This window comes from Chelonia mydas, chromosome 1, assembly GCF_015237465.2.
Source record: "Chelonia mydas isolate rCheMyd1 chromosome 1, rCheMyd1.pri.v2, whole genome shotgun sequence".
In the NCBI taxonomy this organism is placed as follows: Eukaryota; Metazoa; Chordata; order Testudines; family Cheloniidae; genus Chelonia; species Chelonia mydas.
This window is the reverse complement of record NC_057849.1, coordinates 175960763-175980162: the sequence shown is the minus strand read 5'-3', so window position 1 is coordinate 175980162 and position 19400 is coordinate 175960763. Positions and strand designations below refer to the sequence as shown.

The following is a 19400-nucleotide window of genomic DNA, read 5'->3' as shown; positions in this document are numbered from 1 at the left end:
CAGCACTCTCTCTGGGATCCTTCTCTTCTCAGTTTCCACACTACTTTCATGGTCTTGTAACTGGTGGTGAATATATCACATATTTCTATCTATTGTGTTTCATAGCCATTCAAAATACACATTACTACTCTAATAATAGAGAATTTTGACTTTTTACATTTTAATTATCAAGAATTATTAACTCCAGAGGCTAACTTTCACTGTGGTAAAGTTGTATATCAATAAAGAGAGAAATAAAGAAAATTGTGAGGAGGGGAATGCAGTTATGAATCTGGAAACCTTTGTAGTCTCACGTCTATACTGTAGAATGGTTCATATATGAATGTTATGTAGGGCTCTCTAATGTATGTTGTCCTGTTCTCCTGTGGTATATACCTGTCTAACAGGTGGTTATGATTGCTCTTGGCCATATGAGAGTGTGCAATGATGTTCTGAATTTTGTCATCCTCTATAAGAACTATTTGTTAGTTCACAACTTTCAGTTCTTTTGGGTCAGATGGTGGAATAGTTCCTAGGGTGAGTGATATAGAGAATGAGGGAATAAACACCCCAACGCTGTAATGAGTTGCAGTATAGTCCTTACTGACATTACCTTCTCTGTAGTTTTCCTGGCACAGAAGGTTTTTGAGAGGTATTTTCATTCCATGATGATCTGGTTTCTCATGCTCCTAGTGCACTGCCTAGTCAGTCTCCAAAGCCGTTTACAGTACAAGTAAAAGAAAGTATCTTTGAGGTCAGTAGATGTTACACTCTAATGCCCTTGCATAAAACTGAGGAGTCTCCAGCTTGCCACTCAGGCCAGCTTCAAATCTACTCTTCATGCCCAGAGCAACACTATTCTTACCAAGACTCCCTGGTATCTGTAAAGGTTTTTCATCTTCGTACTGTAAAACAGTAGATCTGAATTAATAACTTAGTTGTTTCAATACATGAATAAGATATCAGAAGACTGTTGTTTGCCCAGTGCCTACTTAATTTGCTCAATTATGGGAAAGCACTTTCGTATTGAAATCCATAAAAATTTGAGCTAAATTTGAGTTGTTCATTAATTATCTTTAATACCTGACCACTGTGAATTAACAGTCAGATTGTCATATTACAAAATGCTGGGTTCCATCAGTGACTGTGTATAATCATGATCTAATAAGAAAACTCTGGTTTCTTTATATTATAGGTTCCCGTCTCCGTCAAGAAGATTTCCCACCTCGAATTGTTGAGCACCCATCTGATCTAATTGTTTCAAAAGGAGAACCAGCAACTTTGAACTGTAAGGCTGAAGGCAGGCCAACCCCAACTATTGAATGGTATAAAGGGGGTGAAAGAGTTGAAACTGACAAAGATGACCCTCGCTCCCATCGGATGTTGCTGCCCAGCGGATCTTTATTTTTCTTACGCATAGTACATGGACGCAAAAGTAGACCAGATGAAGGAGTCTACGTCTGTGTTGCAAGGAATTACCTTGGTGAAGCTGTGAGTCATAATGCATCGCTGGAGGTAGCAAGTAAGTAAAGTTTTTCACCTTTTTATGAATAGTCACTTGTCCTGATGTTGGCTATTACGGTGGAAATTTAAGAGGAAAAAAATCATCAACTTTCTCTGAGACAAAAAATTGACTTAAAATAAAGGTAGGAACTATGTAGTTGAATTTATTTGTACTACATACAAATATATGGGAAGGAAACGCAGATGATTTTGGAGATTTGGACTTGTTGGCCAGATGAATCTTTATTTTTCTATGAAGTTCTGGTTTTTTGTTGGCTGTTGAATGTTGCGTGCCTGATTCAAAGATTATTGATACTTTTTTCCACTACATATCATATCAAATGCAGTTTACTATTACTGGTGATAGAGTAAAGGTTTGATGTAGCAAAGCACAGATGCAAAGTATTGTGTATATAAACATAAGGCAAAAAATTACTTAGCATGACTGGGTACACAAGAGAAACCGGTCCTGCTCAAGTGAGTGCTGGTGCGTGGCCAATCAGCTGCCTCTGGCTAATAGCAGGCATATGGCCAAAGACAGGAGCAGATAGGTTTGTTGTTCATTTACATTTCATCACGTGTCCCTTCAAACATGCCCCTTTTCTGCTCTGGAGAACAGAGTTAAAAGTGACTGTGCATGAAAGAGTCTTGAGACTTAGTGAGGAGGACTATACCTAAGTCAGAAATTTCAAACTCCGATATTTAGGCAGTGAAAGTCAGATTTAGGAACCTAAATAAGAGTCCTGATATTCACACACACTCTTCCCCCCTCCCGCTCCCCGCCCCTGAGATGAGCATCCACAACTCCTATAGAAGTCTATGGAAATTGTTGTTGCTTAACAGCCCTGGAAGTCATGCCCCTTTTTTTGGTCCTAGTGTCCATGCTTCGTTTCCACTCTATGTTTTCACAGGAGCAGAAAGTCCTTCTGCTTCCTGATGTACACTCTGCCAGGACTTGAAGGTCGAGTCCCATATATGAAACATCTAAGACAGGGGCTGGCAAATTTTTTGGCTTGAGGGCCACATTGGGTTTTGAAAATTGTATGGAGGGCTGGTTAGGGGAGGGGGGTGTGGCCCGCCCCCCCCCATCCACGCCCCTCTGCTTTTTGCCCCCTGACAGGGCCCCCCCCCCAGAACTCCTGCCCCATCCAACCACCCCTTACCGCCCCGGCCGGGACCCATGCCCGCCCCCCCGCTGCACCATCCAACCCCCCTTTCTGACTGCCCCCTGGGACCCCTGCTCCCATTCAACCCCCCTGTTCCACGCCCTCTGACTGCCCCAACCCCTATCCACCCCCCCATCCCCTGACCACCTCCCCCCCCCCCACACCCTTCCGAACTCCCCTGCCCACTATCCAACCTGCCATGCTCCGTGCCCCCTTACCACGCAGCACAGAGCACCAGGTCAGGCTGGGCTCTGCAGCTGTGCTGCCCCAGGAGCTCGCAGCCTCGCCGTGCCACCCGGAGCATTGTGCCGGCAGTGCAGTGAGCTGAGGTTGTGGGGGAGGGGGCACAGCGGGGGAGGTGCCCGGGGATAGCCTCCTGGGCCAGGGGCTCAGGGGCTGTGAAGGAGTTTGCTCACCTCTGATATGACATTCTGTTTAAAAGCCATTTTTATATGTTTTTATTGCTGAATTACAATAATTACCATCTGAGTACGGATGAAAGAACAGCGTATGCCTAGCACTCCTAAAGCCTTGATTATATAGTATATATTTTGTCATAACATTGAAATGAATTAATCTACCAGATCCACACCTGAAATCCTTTCTTGAGGAAAGATAAGAATTTGGCTCAGTAACTCATCTAAAGTTCTTGAAACTGCTTTAAAACACACTTGTTGTCTAGATGTTCAGTGGTTTTTATAAAGTGTCGAGTAGCTGTAGCATTAAGTGCTTTATTGAAATCAGCAGAGAGTCCTGTGGCACCTTATAGACGAACAGATGTATTGGAGCATAAGCTTTCGTGGGTGAATATCCACTTATTCACCCACAAAAGCTTATGCTCCAATACGTCTGTTCGTCTATAAGGTGACACAGGGCTCTTTGCCGCTTTTACAGATCCAGACTAACGTGGCTACCCCTCTGATTATTGAAATCAGGTTCTCTTGACCTCCAGTTTACTATTACATTCAACATTTATGAACTAAATTGTACAGGAGGTATTTTAAAGATTTGTGTGTGTGTTGCAAAGGATATTTGTAATGTGTGAGGCATTCAATTAAAATCCACTGTTTATTTGGTCCATAACCTACAATGTAGTATCTTTTAATAACAACGTCTTAAAATGCACATGGTGTCAAGGCCACTATATCTTGTGTATGTAAAAGTATATCTATATATTCACCCCCACAATTTCCCATTTAAAGTCTAGGAGCTAGGGTTAGGCCTACATCGGTGGAGCAATGTTGCTGCTGCCAATTCACTTGGCAGTTTCTAAATGTGTTTGTGACCCCTTGTCTCAGTTCCTCTTGCTTAGATTGCAGGGAGAACCTTCATGACAGGGTCTGGACATGTATGTAAAACATGAATGCCACCACAATGTTTTTCTGGTGTCTTAATTCTTGAGACAGGGATAACAGAGCTTCACATATTTGCCACAGAACAATAGCCTAGAATTAACTGCTAATCCAGTTCCAATCACACTTGTATTGATAGTGAATCTCAGAGTTTTGAAATGTGAGTTGAGATTTGCGGAGACTTGATTGATTGAGTGTTAAAGTCGACATCAACACTTAAAAGGGAAAAATCGCTAATATGTGTGTTAGCAAATGAGATTTTTAGCATCGGTAACATGGTATTTGAAAGGATTTTAACAGAACAAGCAATGATGTGAAAATGCAAAACCAGTGAAGCATTTTAAATAGCAGTGAAAAGGTAAAGAATCAGATATTCTAGGAAACAGGGAAATAATTGAAGGCTACTGGAATAAATTTACATTAAATTTAACATCTGTGAAACATAGATATAACACTATCATTATAAACTACAGTTAGGTTCGTAGTGGTCAAAGAGAAAACTGTTTTGATTCACTTGTCACTGCACCCTCTTTCATACAAACAGTATTATCATATACAATTGCTACTTTAAAAATCCTTAAATTTTAGTTTTGTCTTTGCATGTTTACACAATAAAATTGCCTTTATTTGGTGTGCATTTAAGAAACACAAAAGAACATTTTAGCGTATTCATTTTGTTATGTTTTAATGCTACACAATCAGTTCAACTGAAGGACATTTGTAAAAAAAAAAAGTGAGAGGAACAAAAGCTTTTCTGCACTGTAACTGGTAGGTATGACTGGAAGCGACTCTTGTCTATGGCAGTAATTTGCGTTTTATAAAACACTTCCTTTTTCGTCAGTTCTGATTGTCACAGCTTTATTTAGATTTCAGTCCTTTAGTATCCTGTGAATTTGTAGCCTACACGTCAGATCAACAAATAGTCTATTTACTTTTCCAATAAACACTAAATAAAAATGTTCAGACCAGTTACTCCTCCTCACCGCATGTTTTCAAAACAAATTCACTGCTATTTTTTTGAGATAGGACAAGGAAATACTGTTTTTGTTTTTTACAATAACACAGGGATATTACTTAGTCTTTTCTTTGTTCTGTGATACATATAATCTTTAGAGAGTCTCCAGTTACAAAAGAAGTAGTTAGGGTGATATGTCAAAACTCAGTAAAATCTTCCAGGATGTGAAATATTAACATTAAAGGTTTTTTTAATTCTACGAATATATTTTTAGGTACATATGAAATTTTATTCTATGTATCAGATTGACAGCCCCAGAAACTAAAATCCTGCTTGTATACACGGAACAGGTAGAATATGAGGAAGCAGGAATGTGCAAGCTTACTCATCCTCTGCTTCCCACTCCCCATTAGGCCCACCGAAGGGGCTAAATATGTAATGTTATCCAACATACGCTGTATCTGTCTCTTCACTTATCTGCCGCTGATGTCTATCTTTTAGCTAGCCAGGGCCATTTGTCCCTTTGTGAATAGCATCGATCTAGCACTAATAACTGTATGGTATCTTCAGTAAACTGAATCAAGGAAACCATTTCCCTCACTACAATCTCTGCTTCTCGTGTTACTTTCAAATTATGAGCTTTATGCATTACATTGTTGGGCTTGCTTCCTGGTGTCCTTGGCATTGTTTAAAAGTACTTTATTCTCTTATTTTCATATGCTTTTCCTGTATTTATTTCCTGTTATTGGCCCTTCTTAAACAAACAAACAAAATAGCAACATGATCCCCGAATGTGGCACTATGCCTGTAATAAATGTATCTTCCAATATGGGGTCTCTGCCCTTAGTACAGCATAGCATTGCTTATCTTATCCTGAGTCTCTTCTGTTTGTTCGGGGTTACAGGGTTGTGTGTTACTGACTTAGCCAAATCACAAGTCACTTGATATTTCTTGACAGGTTTCAGAGTAGCAGCCGTGTTAGTCTGTATTCGCAAAAAGAAAAGGAGTACTTGTGGCACCTTAGAGACTAACCAATTTATTTGAGCATAAGCTTTCGTGAGCTACAGCTCACTTCATTGGATGCATTCAGTGGAAAATACAGTGGGGAGATTTATATACATAGAGAACATGAAACAATGGGTGTTACCATACACACTGTAACAGGAGTGATCAGGTAAGGTGAGCTATTAGCAGCAGGAGAGCGGGGGGGGGGGGGGCGACCTTTTGTAGTGATAATCAAGGTAGGCCATTTCCAGCAGTTGACAAGAAGGTCTGAGGAACAGTGGGGGTTGGAAGGGGGGGGAAATAAACATGGGGAAATAGTTTTACTTTGTGTAATAACCCATCCACTCCCAGTCTCTATTCAAGCCTAAGTTAATTGTATCCAGTTTGCAAATTAATTCCAATTCAGCAGTCTCTCATTGGAGACTGTTTTTGAAGTTTTTTTGTTGAAGAATTGCAACTTTTAGGTCTGTAATCGAGTGACCAGAGAGATTGAAGTGTTCTCCAACTGGTTTTGAATGTTATAATTCTTGACATCTGATTTGTGTCCATTTATTCTTTTATGTAGAGACTGTCCAGTTTGACCAATGTACATGGCAGAGGGGCATTGCTGGCACATGATGGCATATATCACATTGGTAGATGTGCAGGTGAACGAGCCTCTGATAGTGTGGCTGATGTGATTAGGCCCTATGATGGTGTCCCCTGAATAGATATGTGGACACAGCTGGCAACGGGCTTTGTTGCAAGGATAGGTTCCTGGGTTAGTGGTTCTGTTGTGTGGTGTGTGGTTGCTGGTGAGTATTTGCTTCAAGTTGGGGGCCTGTCTGTAAGCAAGGACTGGCCTGTCTCCCAGGATCTGTGAGAGTGATGGGTCATCCATAAACCTGGAAATCCATCATCTCTGGCATTGGCACCCTGACATCAGGATTGTCTGGCTATGCAGACTCCCTCCTCAGGCCCTACGCTACCAGCTCTCCCAGCTATCTTCGAGACACCACTGACTTCCATTGGTGATCTTCCTGAAAACATTATCCTGGCCACTATGGATGTAGAAGCCCTCTACACCAACATTCCACACAAAGATGGACTACAAGCTGTCAGGAACAGTATCCCCGATAATGTCATGGCAGACCTGGGGGCTGAACTTTGTGACTTTGTCCTCACCCATAACTATTTCACATTTGGGGACAATGTATACCTTCAAATCAGTGGCACTGCTATGGGTACCCGCATGGCCCCACAGTATGCCAACATTTTTATGGCTGACTGTTCCTCAGACGTTCTTGTCAAGGGGAGAGGAATAGCTCAGTGGATTGAGCATTGGCCTGCAAAAGCCGGGGTTGTGAGTTCAATCCTTGATGGGGGCATTTAGGGATCTGGGGCAAAAATTGGGGATTGGTCCTGCTTTGAGCAGGGGGTTGGACTAGATGACCTCCTGAGGTCCCTTCCAACCCTGATATTCTATGATTCTCTAAACAGCTGGAAATGGTCAACCTTGATTATCACTACAAAAGGTTTTTCCCCCCCGCTCTCCTGCTGGTAATAGCTCACCTTACCTGATCACTCTCGTTACAGTGCGCATGGTAACACCCATTGTTTCATGTTCTCTATGTATATAAATCTCTCCACTGTATTTTCCACTGAATGCATCCGAAAAAGTGAGCTGTAGCTCACAAAACCTTATGCTCAAATAAATTTGTTAGTCTCTAAGATGCCACAAGTACTCCTTTTCTTTTTGATATTTCTTGACATCAGAAGCTAAAAACCTATCAACCATTTTGGTGAGCAGTAGTGCAAAACTCTAGAGATGCGAGGCACTGTCTCAGTTAGAGAAGTAGCTTTGTAGCTGAATATTGGGTGATATAATTTTTATATAGTTTTTATAAAATATATATAAAAAGGAGCCACAGCAGAAGGTTCAGTTACAAGACAGGTTAACAGAATATTGTTCCCACTTTCTGAAACGGAACCTGCTTACATATCTTCAGACTTTACTCACAACTGAATGAGGCTTCTGTGTACTAGACCAACCAGTGAAGGCAATGGGATAATCAGGCATCGGTAACCAGTCATCCGTCAGAGACTTCATACCGCTACAAGTCTGTTTGCCTCTCTCTTCTTGACTTCCTGAACTCGGCCTTTTGATCACCGGAGACATACTTAAATTAGCTCCATCTTTTGTTTTTGAGGAATGTAACTGGTTTTGGATTACCACGTACCGGTGACACATTCCCTGGTGGTGAAAGGTCCTAAAGAATGTGATAAAGGGCATGTCCTTGTCAAGACTAAATGGGGTAATTCTTACTATAAATGTCAGTTTTTACAGGTAGGAGCACAGAGTTGATCAGTGTTTTGCTCCTCCAAATAAGTGGTCCAGACAAGCATCTGTCCATCACATGAACAACTTAGAAACAAAGGCTGTTTCTCACCCTGAACGAAACAAACCTCTCTCATATGTCCAACAGACCAGGAGTGTACTACGGCTGTTTCATGCTGTTGAGTCCCTGAAGCTTCTCTGATGAACAGATGCACCTGATCAAGATCAAATTCATTTATTTGGCACTCATTGCACAGCAGACTGACTCAACAGTTAAACAGTGCATCCTTTAGATTTCCATGCAATTACTCTTTTTTTTTTTAAGCCAGGAGAATAAAGATGGTTCTCAAGTTGTGTGGCATTTATTCATAACCAAGAGTGGTAGTAGTCGTGGCAGGCAAATGCCCATGGTCAATACCTTTTTGCCTTCATCATTTCTGCCCCCCACCCCATTCTGAAGATTCTGGGGATTTTAAGGAGAACCAAACTGCTGGTGTTTGGTAGACATCAACATCATACATCTTCATTTTTAAATTGCTTCTTCCTTAGATAACAGCTATAATTTTGCCACCAGTGTTCAGGAAATCTTTATTCCTAAGCCCCCTAAATCACATTGCTGTAGAAAACCAGGCTTTTGAGTAAAGATTTGTAAAGAGACCGCTTTCTAATAAAATTATTTTTCTAAACCGTTACCTCTAACTTCTGTAACAATGCTTCTTGGCATTGCACAGCTAAGATTCCAAGCTATTGTGTATGTTGTTTGCTAATATATTTGTTTTTAGTTTAGAGCTGGATGGTAACCCAAATGTTCTTCACATTCAGTTCCCAGCAGTACCCACAAAGTATTCTGACTTACCAGGATATGGCATCCTTTTTGAGAATACCTTCTTAGGATGGTGTTAACTTGAAATATGATCTGACATCTCTATCTAATCAGCCTAACTAAGAGACTGATGTCCTTCTTTCAGCAATTACTTTGGGGATGGTACTTCAAAAATGACATGGAAAAAGCATGGCTCACTTACTTTTGCTTGGTAGTCGTAACACAGTGATCATCATACCTGTTCTTACTGTAGGTTCAGCTCTGGAAATACCACAGTCTCTGGGAGATTATCCAAATAATATGCATTCTAATGGCCTTTGTATAGCAGCACTGTTCTAAAGCAGTAGCTGAGATTAATCAGCAAAATAGTTCCCATTTTGGAGTAGACTTTGTGGCCTACTGATAAACTGGTGACTGACAGATCAGCACTTGTTAAGCATGCTCATTTTAATTTAATGAGTAGGTTAAATTCACTTTGGGAAGAGTCTTGTTAAATTACTTTGCTCTGTAAATTACTGTAATATGGTACATAAACTGCATTGCAGTTCTATGGCACAATTATTTACTGAGTTGATTTTGAGAAGATTTTAGATTTTGTTTGCATCCTAAACTGAGAAAACAGAACTACTAATAATAACCTACAGCCTTGGTAACTTTTTTCAGAATATTACTTAAATTCTGTAATGACAGGTTTCAGAGTAACAGCCGTGTTAGTCTGTATTCGCAAAAAGAAAAGGAGTACTTGTGGCACCTTAGAGACTAACCAATTTATTTGAGCATAAGCTTTCGTGAGCTACGGCTCACTTCATCAGATGCATACTGTGGAAAGTATAGAAGATCTTTTTATACACACAAAGCATGAAAAAATGGGTGTTTACCACTACAAAAGGTTTTCTCTCCCCCCACCCCACTCTCCTGCTGGTAATAGCTTATCTAAAGTGATCACTCTCCTTACAATGTGTATGATAATCAAGGTGGGCCATTTCCAGCACAAATCTTGGGTTTAACAAGAACATCTGAGGGGGGAGGGGGAGTTGGAAAAAACAAGTGAAGAAACAGATTGATAGAGCCAGAAGAGTTCCCAGAAGTCACCTACTACAGGACAGGCCTAACAAAGAAAATAACAGAACGTCACTAGCCGTCACCTTCAGCCCCCAACTAAAACCTCTCCAACGCATTATTAAGGATCTACAACCTATTCTGAAGGATGACCCAACACTCTCTCAAATCTTGGGAGACAGGCCAGTCCTTGCCTACAGACAGCCCCCCAACCTGAAGCAAATACTCACCAGCAACCACACACCACACAACAGAACCACTAACGCAGGAACCTATCCTTGCAACAAAGCCCGTTGCCAGCTGTGTCCACATATCTATTCAGGGGACACCATCATAGGGCCTAATCACATCAGCCAGAGGCTCGTTCACCTGCACATCTACCAATGTGATATATGCCATCATGTGCCAGCAATGCCCCTCTGCCATGTACATTGGTCAAAGTGGACAGTCTCTACGTAAAAGAATAAATGGACACAAATCAGATGTCAAGAATTATAACATTCATAAACCAGTCGGAGAACACTTCAATCTCTCTGGTCACGCGATTACAGACATGAAAGTTGCGATATTACAACAAAAAAACTTCAAAACCAGACTCCAGGGAGAGACTGTTGAATTGGAATTCATTTGCAAATTGGATACAGTTAACTTAGGTTACCTTGCATAATGACTTAGCCACTCCCAGCCTCTATTCAAGCCTATTTCCCCTTGTTTTTTCCTACCCTCCCATCCCCCCTCCTCAGACGTTCTTGTTAAACCCTGGATTTGTGCTGGAAATGGCCCAACTTGATTATCATACACATTGTAAGGAGAGTGATCACTTTAGATAAGCTATTACCAGCAGGAGAGTGGAGTGGGGGGAGAGAAAACCTTTTGTAGTGGTAAACACCCATTTTTTCATGCTTTGTGTGTATAAAAAGATCTTCTAAACTTTCCAGAGTATGCATCCGATGAAGTGAGCTGTAGCTCACAAAAGCTTATGCTCAAATAAATTGGTTAGTCTCTAAGGTGCCACAAGTACTCCTTTTCTTTTTGCGAAATTCTGTAATGTTAGAGTCATGTGGGTGGAAAAGATTTGAATAGAACTGGTTCCTTTCTTTCCTCCAAAGTTTCATACACAGGAAGAAGCAGATATCATCAAAAAATTTAGTGAAATTATATCCACAAGCAATGGCATTAACAAAAGTTGCTTGAGGCAATACAGGTTTCATAGCACAGTTGTTGGTAATGCTTTTAAAAGCATTACCATCTATGCTGTATTTGCCTCGAAACTAAGTGTTATGGTACAGCTGTAACAACAACTGAAGTCTTGGGTTACTAGAAGCTGTCAACTTCTAAAGCATTTTTAAAAAGGGATGTAATGTCATTTAAAATCTTTCTTCCAACAATGATAACACGTTTGTTTGTGCCTGCTATTTGCAATCAGTATGTGTTGACTGTACTTCAGGAAAGCAAAAGTGATTACGTTAGCTTGTTATCTTCGTATAGCTTTGGATTTTTTTTAAAGTATTTCTTTAGCCTTTCTAGTCAATAGCAGAACACGTTATCGTTGAGAGTTTGAATCTTTAGTTCTTTCCTTTACCTCATTCACTTAGTTCTTGAGGGGAACAGAGAGCCTTATTTTGCTTTGCAATGAATTCTAACTCCTTCTCTCCCTCTCCCCAACATCCTATGTAATTTGGCAGCAGAATTACATTGGTAGTAATTAAAGCTGAAGTAATTCTGGGAGCTTAGGAGTAAGGAAATCCCATCTAACTATCCTTGGCATAAAACATAGTTATCCTAATGAAAATGGGAGAAGTAATCAAAAACAGGGGAGCAACTAGCCATGGCTGGGGGTGGGGTGAACTAATTTCCTTGAAACTTACTGTTACATTTCTAAATTCTGATACATTATATACATAATTGAGCTATTATATTTACAGCACATCCCTGGAAGTTTGAGAGGTGATTATTGTACTCCAGAGAAATAAAACTATCCTCCTTTCAGATCTAAAGAGGTGTTGTATATACACACATGCATAATTTGTTTGTTTGGTTTTTTTTTAAAGAGAAGTAAAACTCAGAAATAAAATTCAAACTTTTTAATTAAATGGCTTTCTCAAATGCTGTTGTGGATTGATTATGGGTTAGGCCTACCATAAATGAACAAATGTTTTATAAATCAGGGAGTAATGACACATTTTAAAATATAATTATTCACCATGACCTGTAAAATATCAATTGAGGGCCAGAGGATTCTGTCTGGGGGAAAAAAAGTTTGCCCTACCCTTTTCTACTATGGAATTTACTTACCTTCATTTTTTCCCCCCATGTCACACTTGAGGAGATTTGTTGTTCCTTCACATCTTTAATGGCAAACTCAACAAAAGAAGGGTCTAGGGTAGGTTCTAGAGTGAAGCTCTACATTGAACTAGAAAGACAATGTAGTTTTATTCTGATACTTGTTTTCCTTTTCCCAGTAACATTCCCAGTTCACTGTTGGGAAAAGCTGACTTTCTGTGATTCTTCTCTGTTGTCACTTGCCATGATGTATAAATCTCTACCCTCTAGAAGAATTTCAGTTTGAGACCACAGCATGGTCGAACAGCAGAATCAGTACTTCACTAAAATGAAATTTAGCACAGAATGTGTCGAAGTGCAGCTCAGCCCATTCATTTGTGGACAAAGTGAAGCTGACTGCAGATTCTGAAAGAAGTCAAAGCTGTAGTTGAAGTATCACCACTAAAATGTATCCAAACTGATGCAAGTTTCTGGAATGATAAAATTTCAGAACTAAATCATGTTTAATCTTTCCTCAAAAGAAGAAGCACTGTGTGAATCGCCTAACATATAATCTTTGTGGATCTGGGATAATACACAAGAGCACGCTTGAAAGATTTAAAAACACAATTGACCGCATACCTAGTACTGGCATTTTATGATCTTGATAGCTGGTAGCTACGCCAGGTACATGGATATGTTTGGAGGCTCATCTTTCCAGATGGCTTTCAGATATTGAGAACAGGCATGCCTAAAACAGAGAGAGCATGTTTGGTGAGCATGTCAGTTTCAACTTGCCGCTGCTACAGCAGCAAAGACATCCTTTTTCCTCTTCCACATCTTTGTTGCAGATCGAGGGCCTTGAGGAGTGGGGAGAGGCGGCAAGGAGGAGAAGTGCCTAATGAGAGTTGGTTGGGACATTTTCAACAAAACTGTTTTTTTGTCAGAAAATGCCAGTTCAGCAAAACAAAAACTTTTTTTGAAAATGCATCATTTTCAAAGAAAATTTTTCATTGGGAAGGTTTCTCAGGCTCAGGAGTGAATTTCTGGTCAAAATGAGAGAGCGTTACCCAAGAATAGCCAATAGCCTGGTGGTTAGGGCACTCATCTGGAGAATGCGAGATCCGGGGTCTTGAGCCAACATCCAAGGTGAATGCCCTAAATACTGGATGATTCCATTGTTGTGGGGTAGGGATATGCCTGTTTTGGACCATTTTTTTTTCCCTAAAGGTCTCGGTTTCGTCCCAATACAGGAGATTTATTTATTTTATTTTTTTGAAGGACAGAAAGCCAGTCTCTGTGACAGATACCTTTTACCTCTCTCAGCAGGCAGAAGGATTTGGAGAGGGAAAGCAAAAATTTCTTTCCCCCTTGAAGGTGCGGTAGGTGTGGTGCAGCTTCATATTTATCAAACACTTCCAAGACAGAGGCTGATACAACAGATGGAGTCCTAAAGCATGGTTCACAGACAGCACTCTGATAAAAAAATCCAGAACCCTCTCCTTCCTAGCATCTAAGGTCAACAAAGCAGGCTGACTTCTCCTGGGTATTGCTGGTAGGCTTCCTGATCCCAAGGAGCTTTTTTTGTATCTATCATTAGCTAGTGGGTATGTGGTAAATTTTTAAAGCCCTTCCTCACAGCATGTCATTTTAGGCAGAGCTGTGGGGCTAGCCTTCAGAATCACAAATCTCTGAAATTTTTCAGAAACAGCCATCTGCTGAACTAGTAGCCCGCCGAGGGAGAGAGAGAAAAACACAGAACCCACTTTTTGATCATGTACCAATTTCTGTACCACTTTTACCATTCCCTTGCATATGAGAAGTTACTGGCAAAGATTATGAAGGGCTAGATGAACAAAATGCTGCCTTTCTGGTCCTCGCCATTGATTATCTATACCCTGGTTCCTCTCAATCCTACATTTTCTAATATATTTTCCTGTAGTACTGAGGAATTGGCATGTTAACCCAAATTTAGGAAGATAATTGTTAAGCTTACATGACTGAAAAACACACCCTTTTTGCCTGTCAAAACAGGGACACAGGTTTTGATCAATATTTATTGGAATGGTATTTTTATAAGTCATTATTCACCTCAAATAAAGAGAACTAGGTGTTCTTAAAATAGAAAATAATCTGTGTTTATTGTCTCTAGACTCTAAAATTTCCTGAAAGAAAATTGCACTGGTTATAAAGCTTTGCATCTTTGTGTCTGTGTAATGTTCAGATGATAATCATCTGACCAAACTTGGTTCCAGTATGTAAATTGATTTCAGCTGACTGCATTGAATTTGAAAGAAATTTAATATGGAAACTTCCCTTGCGCCTCTCACCATGGTTGTAGATGCTTCTCTACGTCATCTGTTAAGCAGTGCATAGTCAGCATATGGCTCTTTCTCTCCTATTTAAACTGTTTCCTCCTGGGAAAGGGAAATTCCCCTCAGACCAGACAGACATCTGCTGACTCTCTCTCCTACCAGCAAAGCCACAGAAAAGATATCTTTCCTGTGATTAAAAGAAATACGTCTGGAGGCTTTTAGTTTTCATTCAATTAATCAAAGATTAAACCCATGTGGACTCTCTGAACTGAGCTTCTTTGTGCTTTCTCTAGTGCCGCTGATTGGAACCCTTCTGCATATGTTTTGACTGAAATTTAAGATTTTACCCACATAAATGTTTTAATGCAAAACTAATGTGTCTTCATCAGGAACAAGTAAAAAAGTTTAATAATAAGTAGAAAATAGAGTATAAAATGCTACTACTGAGTTTCCTTTCACATTAACTCATAACTTGAAATGCATATTTTAATTAAAAAATAAAATGAAAGGTAATACAGTGTGCAGTGCTGTATATTTTGTCAAGTCTATGTTTCTCAACAAAAGCCTTATAGATATATTAGAGGTGCACAGTTTAAGGCCATAAGTGACCAGCAGCTCCTTTAGTCTTACATTCTGTATATCTAATCCATATATTTCCATCTGTAAATCATTTTAAAAATAGGGCTGCTATGTATTATAAACATTATTTACACTAAGAATGTCGGTAGCTTCTACCTTAATTCCTCATCCCAGTGATGTACTGCAGATGAAACATTAGATGAATGTTTTAGTCTTGTAGGGTTTTTTTCCCTTACCTCAAAAAGTGAGTTCTTTTTCTTCCTAATGTTTATAAAAAAAAATGTTGACTGAAAAAGTCATTTAAGAGCAGGATCGCAATAATTAAACAGATTCTCTGAATGCTAGTGAGTCTGTTTATACAGACTATTTATCTGAAGATAATTTGGTTGGCTCCAGTTTTATTAGTGGAATTAGTTCTTTGTTATAGTCTGTGGCGTGGTTTTGAAACAGCAGAGACCCTACTGATAACTTGACTTTCTGAAGATATTTGTACACAGCTGTGCTTTCTCTTGCAGTGTTCTGACTAATTATTCTATGTTTGGGTAATGTATTGATTGATTTTTCTTTAAAATGTATTTAAAATATAGTAGCCGTCTAATTTTCTGAAACGCTATGAATCCTGTAATTAAAATACACATACAGGATAAAGAACTACCCTTAGATATATATCCACCCAACAACTTTTTTTCCCCCTGGCAGCACATTTGATAGTCTAGCAAAGATTTTGAATGTGGATTTTCATGCAACCTTTTATTTCTAAGGAACGATCAGATTTCTAGTTTTTATGCATTATTTTTAGGCTATGCTTCTACTGCTGACTTTGACATCATCCCTTCTCCTTTTGTGTATCCAAAATTTCCGCTGAAGTCCGTGGTAGTTGTGCATGTGCACAGAATGTATCTTGTGGATGGAAATAGTATAAGACCACAGATGATAGGATCAGACCCTTAATGGAAAGATAGGAAATTTTGTTTAAGGTGTGGCCCCTCAAGATGCATTTAAAAAGCAAACAAAATAATCCTAAAAAAACTTGAATCAATGGATGTACTTGTGTGTGTGTGTGAAATCCTCATTAAAGATAATTGGGTTTTATGATCATGCTTTCTTAAAGGGAATATCCCCATTTTTCTAGAAAAATACATTATGCAATGTATCCAGATGACTTGTATATGAAAAAAAGTAAAATTTGAAAATATACCTTTTTAATAATTAGCTTGCTATTGTAAAAGGGAATTAATTTTACAATGACTATATATCACACTCTTTTTAATAATAGAGGGCCAGGTCAAACATCCATTGATGTCATTGGCAAAATTCATACATTCAGTGGAGAATATTTAACAGATCATTTTGTTTTCTGATTCCAAGGGAGTGTTTTGGATATTTGGGTATTGTCCATTTACTCCTAGACTTGAAGTCCAGAAGGGACCATCGTGATCATCTAGTCTGACCTCCTGCACATTGCAGGCCACTCACTCCTGTAATAGACCCCGAGTCTCTGGCTGAGTTATTGAAGTCCTCAAATCATGATTTAAAGACTTTAAGTTACAGAGAATTCACCATTTACACTAGTTTAAACCTGCAAGTGACCCGCACCCCATGCTGCAGAGGAAGGCCCCCCCTTCCCCCCCCCCCCCCAGCTTCTCTTCCAATCTGACCTGGGGGAAAATGCTTTTGTGGCCCCAAATATGGCAATCAGTTAGACCCTGCCAGGAAGATATCAGTTAGGTTTTTTGCCCCCACTGCTCCCCTTGGAAGACTGTTTCAGGACTTCATTCCTCTGATGGTTAGAAACCTTCATCTCATTTCAAGTGTAAACTTGCTGATGGCCAGTTCATATCTATTTCTTCTTGTGCCAACATTGGCTCTTCACTTAAATAACACTGAACCTTAGATTTACAATACAGCCTGTACGTGCTAATGAAGTGTGTTTTTCCATGGTAATTCAGTGGTATTCAGACAGCATTGTTCCTGCTCAGTAAATGTTCCATAAGATTGATGCGTAAAGAATGGTCACTTTTTCTGCTAATGCTAAATGCCTTGTGTTAAACAATTTTATTTTTGTTTCTTGAGACATTAGATAATTGAGATGGCAATTTGGTGTTCCATCTGAATAGCTTCAAGAATCCTCATCATGAATCTCATTGGATCAGGGATTTGACTGTGTGTTTGTACAACACCTCGCACAACAGGGCAAAAGACTGAAGCCCTGTGATTAGCAAAAGAGCTAGTATAGCATTCGGAACCAGAAGTGCCACTTCAATAACAATGTGCCTTAGCCCATACTTGATAGGTAGCTTTGAAGTGTGACAGGAAAGTTAACACTTTATGCTCAATGAGTCGTTGTGCACTATTCTGAGATTGCCAAAAAAAAAAAAATTGTTCCTTTCGGGTTGATGTACTTTGATTTGTGTAGTACCTTCTACTTAAGATTCTTAAAGTACTTTAGTAATGTTTTCTTCTGGTGGGGAAGTCTTACTACTCCCTTCAATAGAGGGAGAAATTGAGATAAAGAGAAGTTAAGTTATGTGCTCAGGGGTCAGTTAAGAAGTTTGGTAGAACTGGAAATAGAACACACAACTCTTTGGTTCCCACTCTCTTGCTTTACCACAAGACTACTCTTCCTCTTTATGCTTAAAGAAAATTTAAAATGTTTTTACAGCTACTGATAGCTCTAATTGAAAGTTATGTGCAATGTCCTTTGAAATGGTCACAAAAGCAGGTTGATCTTATTCCCTTTGGGTGGTGTTGGGAATCCAGATTAGTTTTCTTTCTTGTCATTTCAGTTTCTCTTAGTACTCACTGCTTTAGTCTTGTTTTAACTCATGGGTATTTCTGTCCAATCCTGTGGAATAGAGGTAGAGTTTCAAAGTAGAGGAGATACAAAACTACAGTCATTATTACAACTTAAAATGGAGAAACAAATACAACTATAGTATTATCATTTTTGTAGTATTTAAGTCTAAGACAAGAATATTTCTCCTTATCCTGATCTTAATTAAGACAAAAAAGAAACCCATGCTAAACCAAGCTTGTATGTAGAATAATAGATAAGCATAGGGAGAGTCTGTCCAGAGCAGACCAATCAAAATTTAAAGGTGAAAAACTAAAAAATTACAGCTCTGGCTGTAACTTATGGAAGGTAGTGAGCAATGACCATTGTATCCCAAACACACACAGTGGGTAATTATATAGTGAACAGATTAAAAAATAGTCACAGAAGTGAAAGGCTGGCTCAGGTTGGGATGTGATGGTTGTTCTTCACTACTGGTAAAATTTGCAGATGACACACAAATTAGTAGGAGAGGTAAAAAATTACGGGGACAGGTCAGGTATACAGGCTGACCTCGATCACTTGGTAAGATGCCCTTATTTGGGAATATGTGTTTTAATACAGCCAAATGCAAAGGACATACGTCCAGAAACAAGGAATGTAGATCACATTTTACAAGATTTTGGGACTCTGCCCTAGAATCCAGTGACACTGAAAATGACTTTGGAGTTATGGTAGATAGCTGTTTTGAACATGAGCCATCAGTACGATGCTGTTGCTCAGAGGGCAAACTCAGTTCTCAGAACTATCAGCAGGGGATTATCAAGGAGGAGGTGGCATTAAGGTATGTAGCATTAGTGAGATTGGAATAATGTGTCCAGTTCTGGTGTCCATACTTCAAAAAGAATGTTGATAAATTAAAAAGTGTTCAGAAGAGAAGTACAAGAATGATTAAAGGAAAACACGCCTTTGTAGTGAGAGACTTAAGAATCTCAATGTATTTAGTTCATCCAACAAAAACTTTTAAGAGGTAACTTGAACACTGACTACAAGTGCCTTCCCAGGGAAGAGATTTCTGACATCAGGTGGATCTTTAGTCTAGCAGAGAAGGGCATGAGATCCAGTGGCTGGAAGTTTAAGCTAGAAAACTGGGACTAGAAATCAGGCGCAGATTTTTAACAGGGCAATTAACAATTGAAAAATTTTACCTGTGAATATGGAAGATTCTCCATCACCTGAAGTCTTTAAATCAAAATTGGATATCTTTCTAAAATACATGCCATAGCTCATACAAAAGTTATAGGCCAGATGC

The 19400-nt window shown here is 39.4% G+C and overlaps 1 protein-coding gene across 9 annotated transcripts in view; it reads left to right on the top strand.

Moving 5' to 3' along the window:
* Positions 1-19400, top strand: part of ROBO1 (roundabout guidance receptor 1) — a 1017416-nt gene that overhangs the window by 639316 nt on the left and 358700 nt on the right. For all 9 annotated transcript variants that reach the window (XM_037906016.2, XM_037906009.2, XM_043538384.1 and 6 more), the window contains one exon: positions 1175-1501. In XM_037906016.2, coding sequence (XP_037761944.1) covers positions 1175-1501 — 327 coding nt within the window. The remainder of the gene's footprint in view (positions 1-1174; positions 1502-19400) is intronic.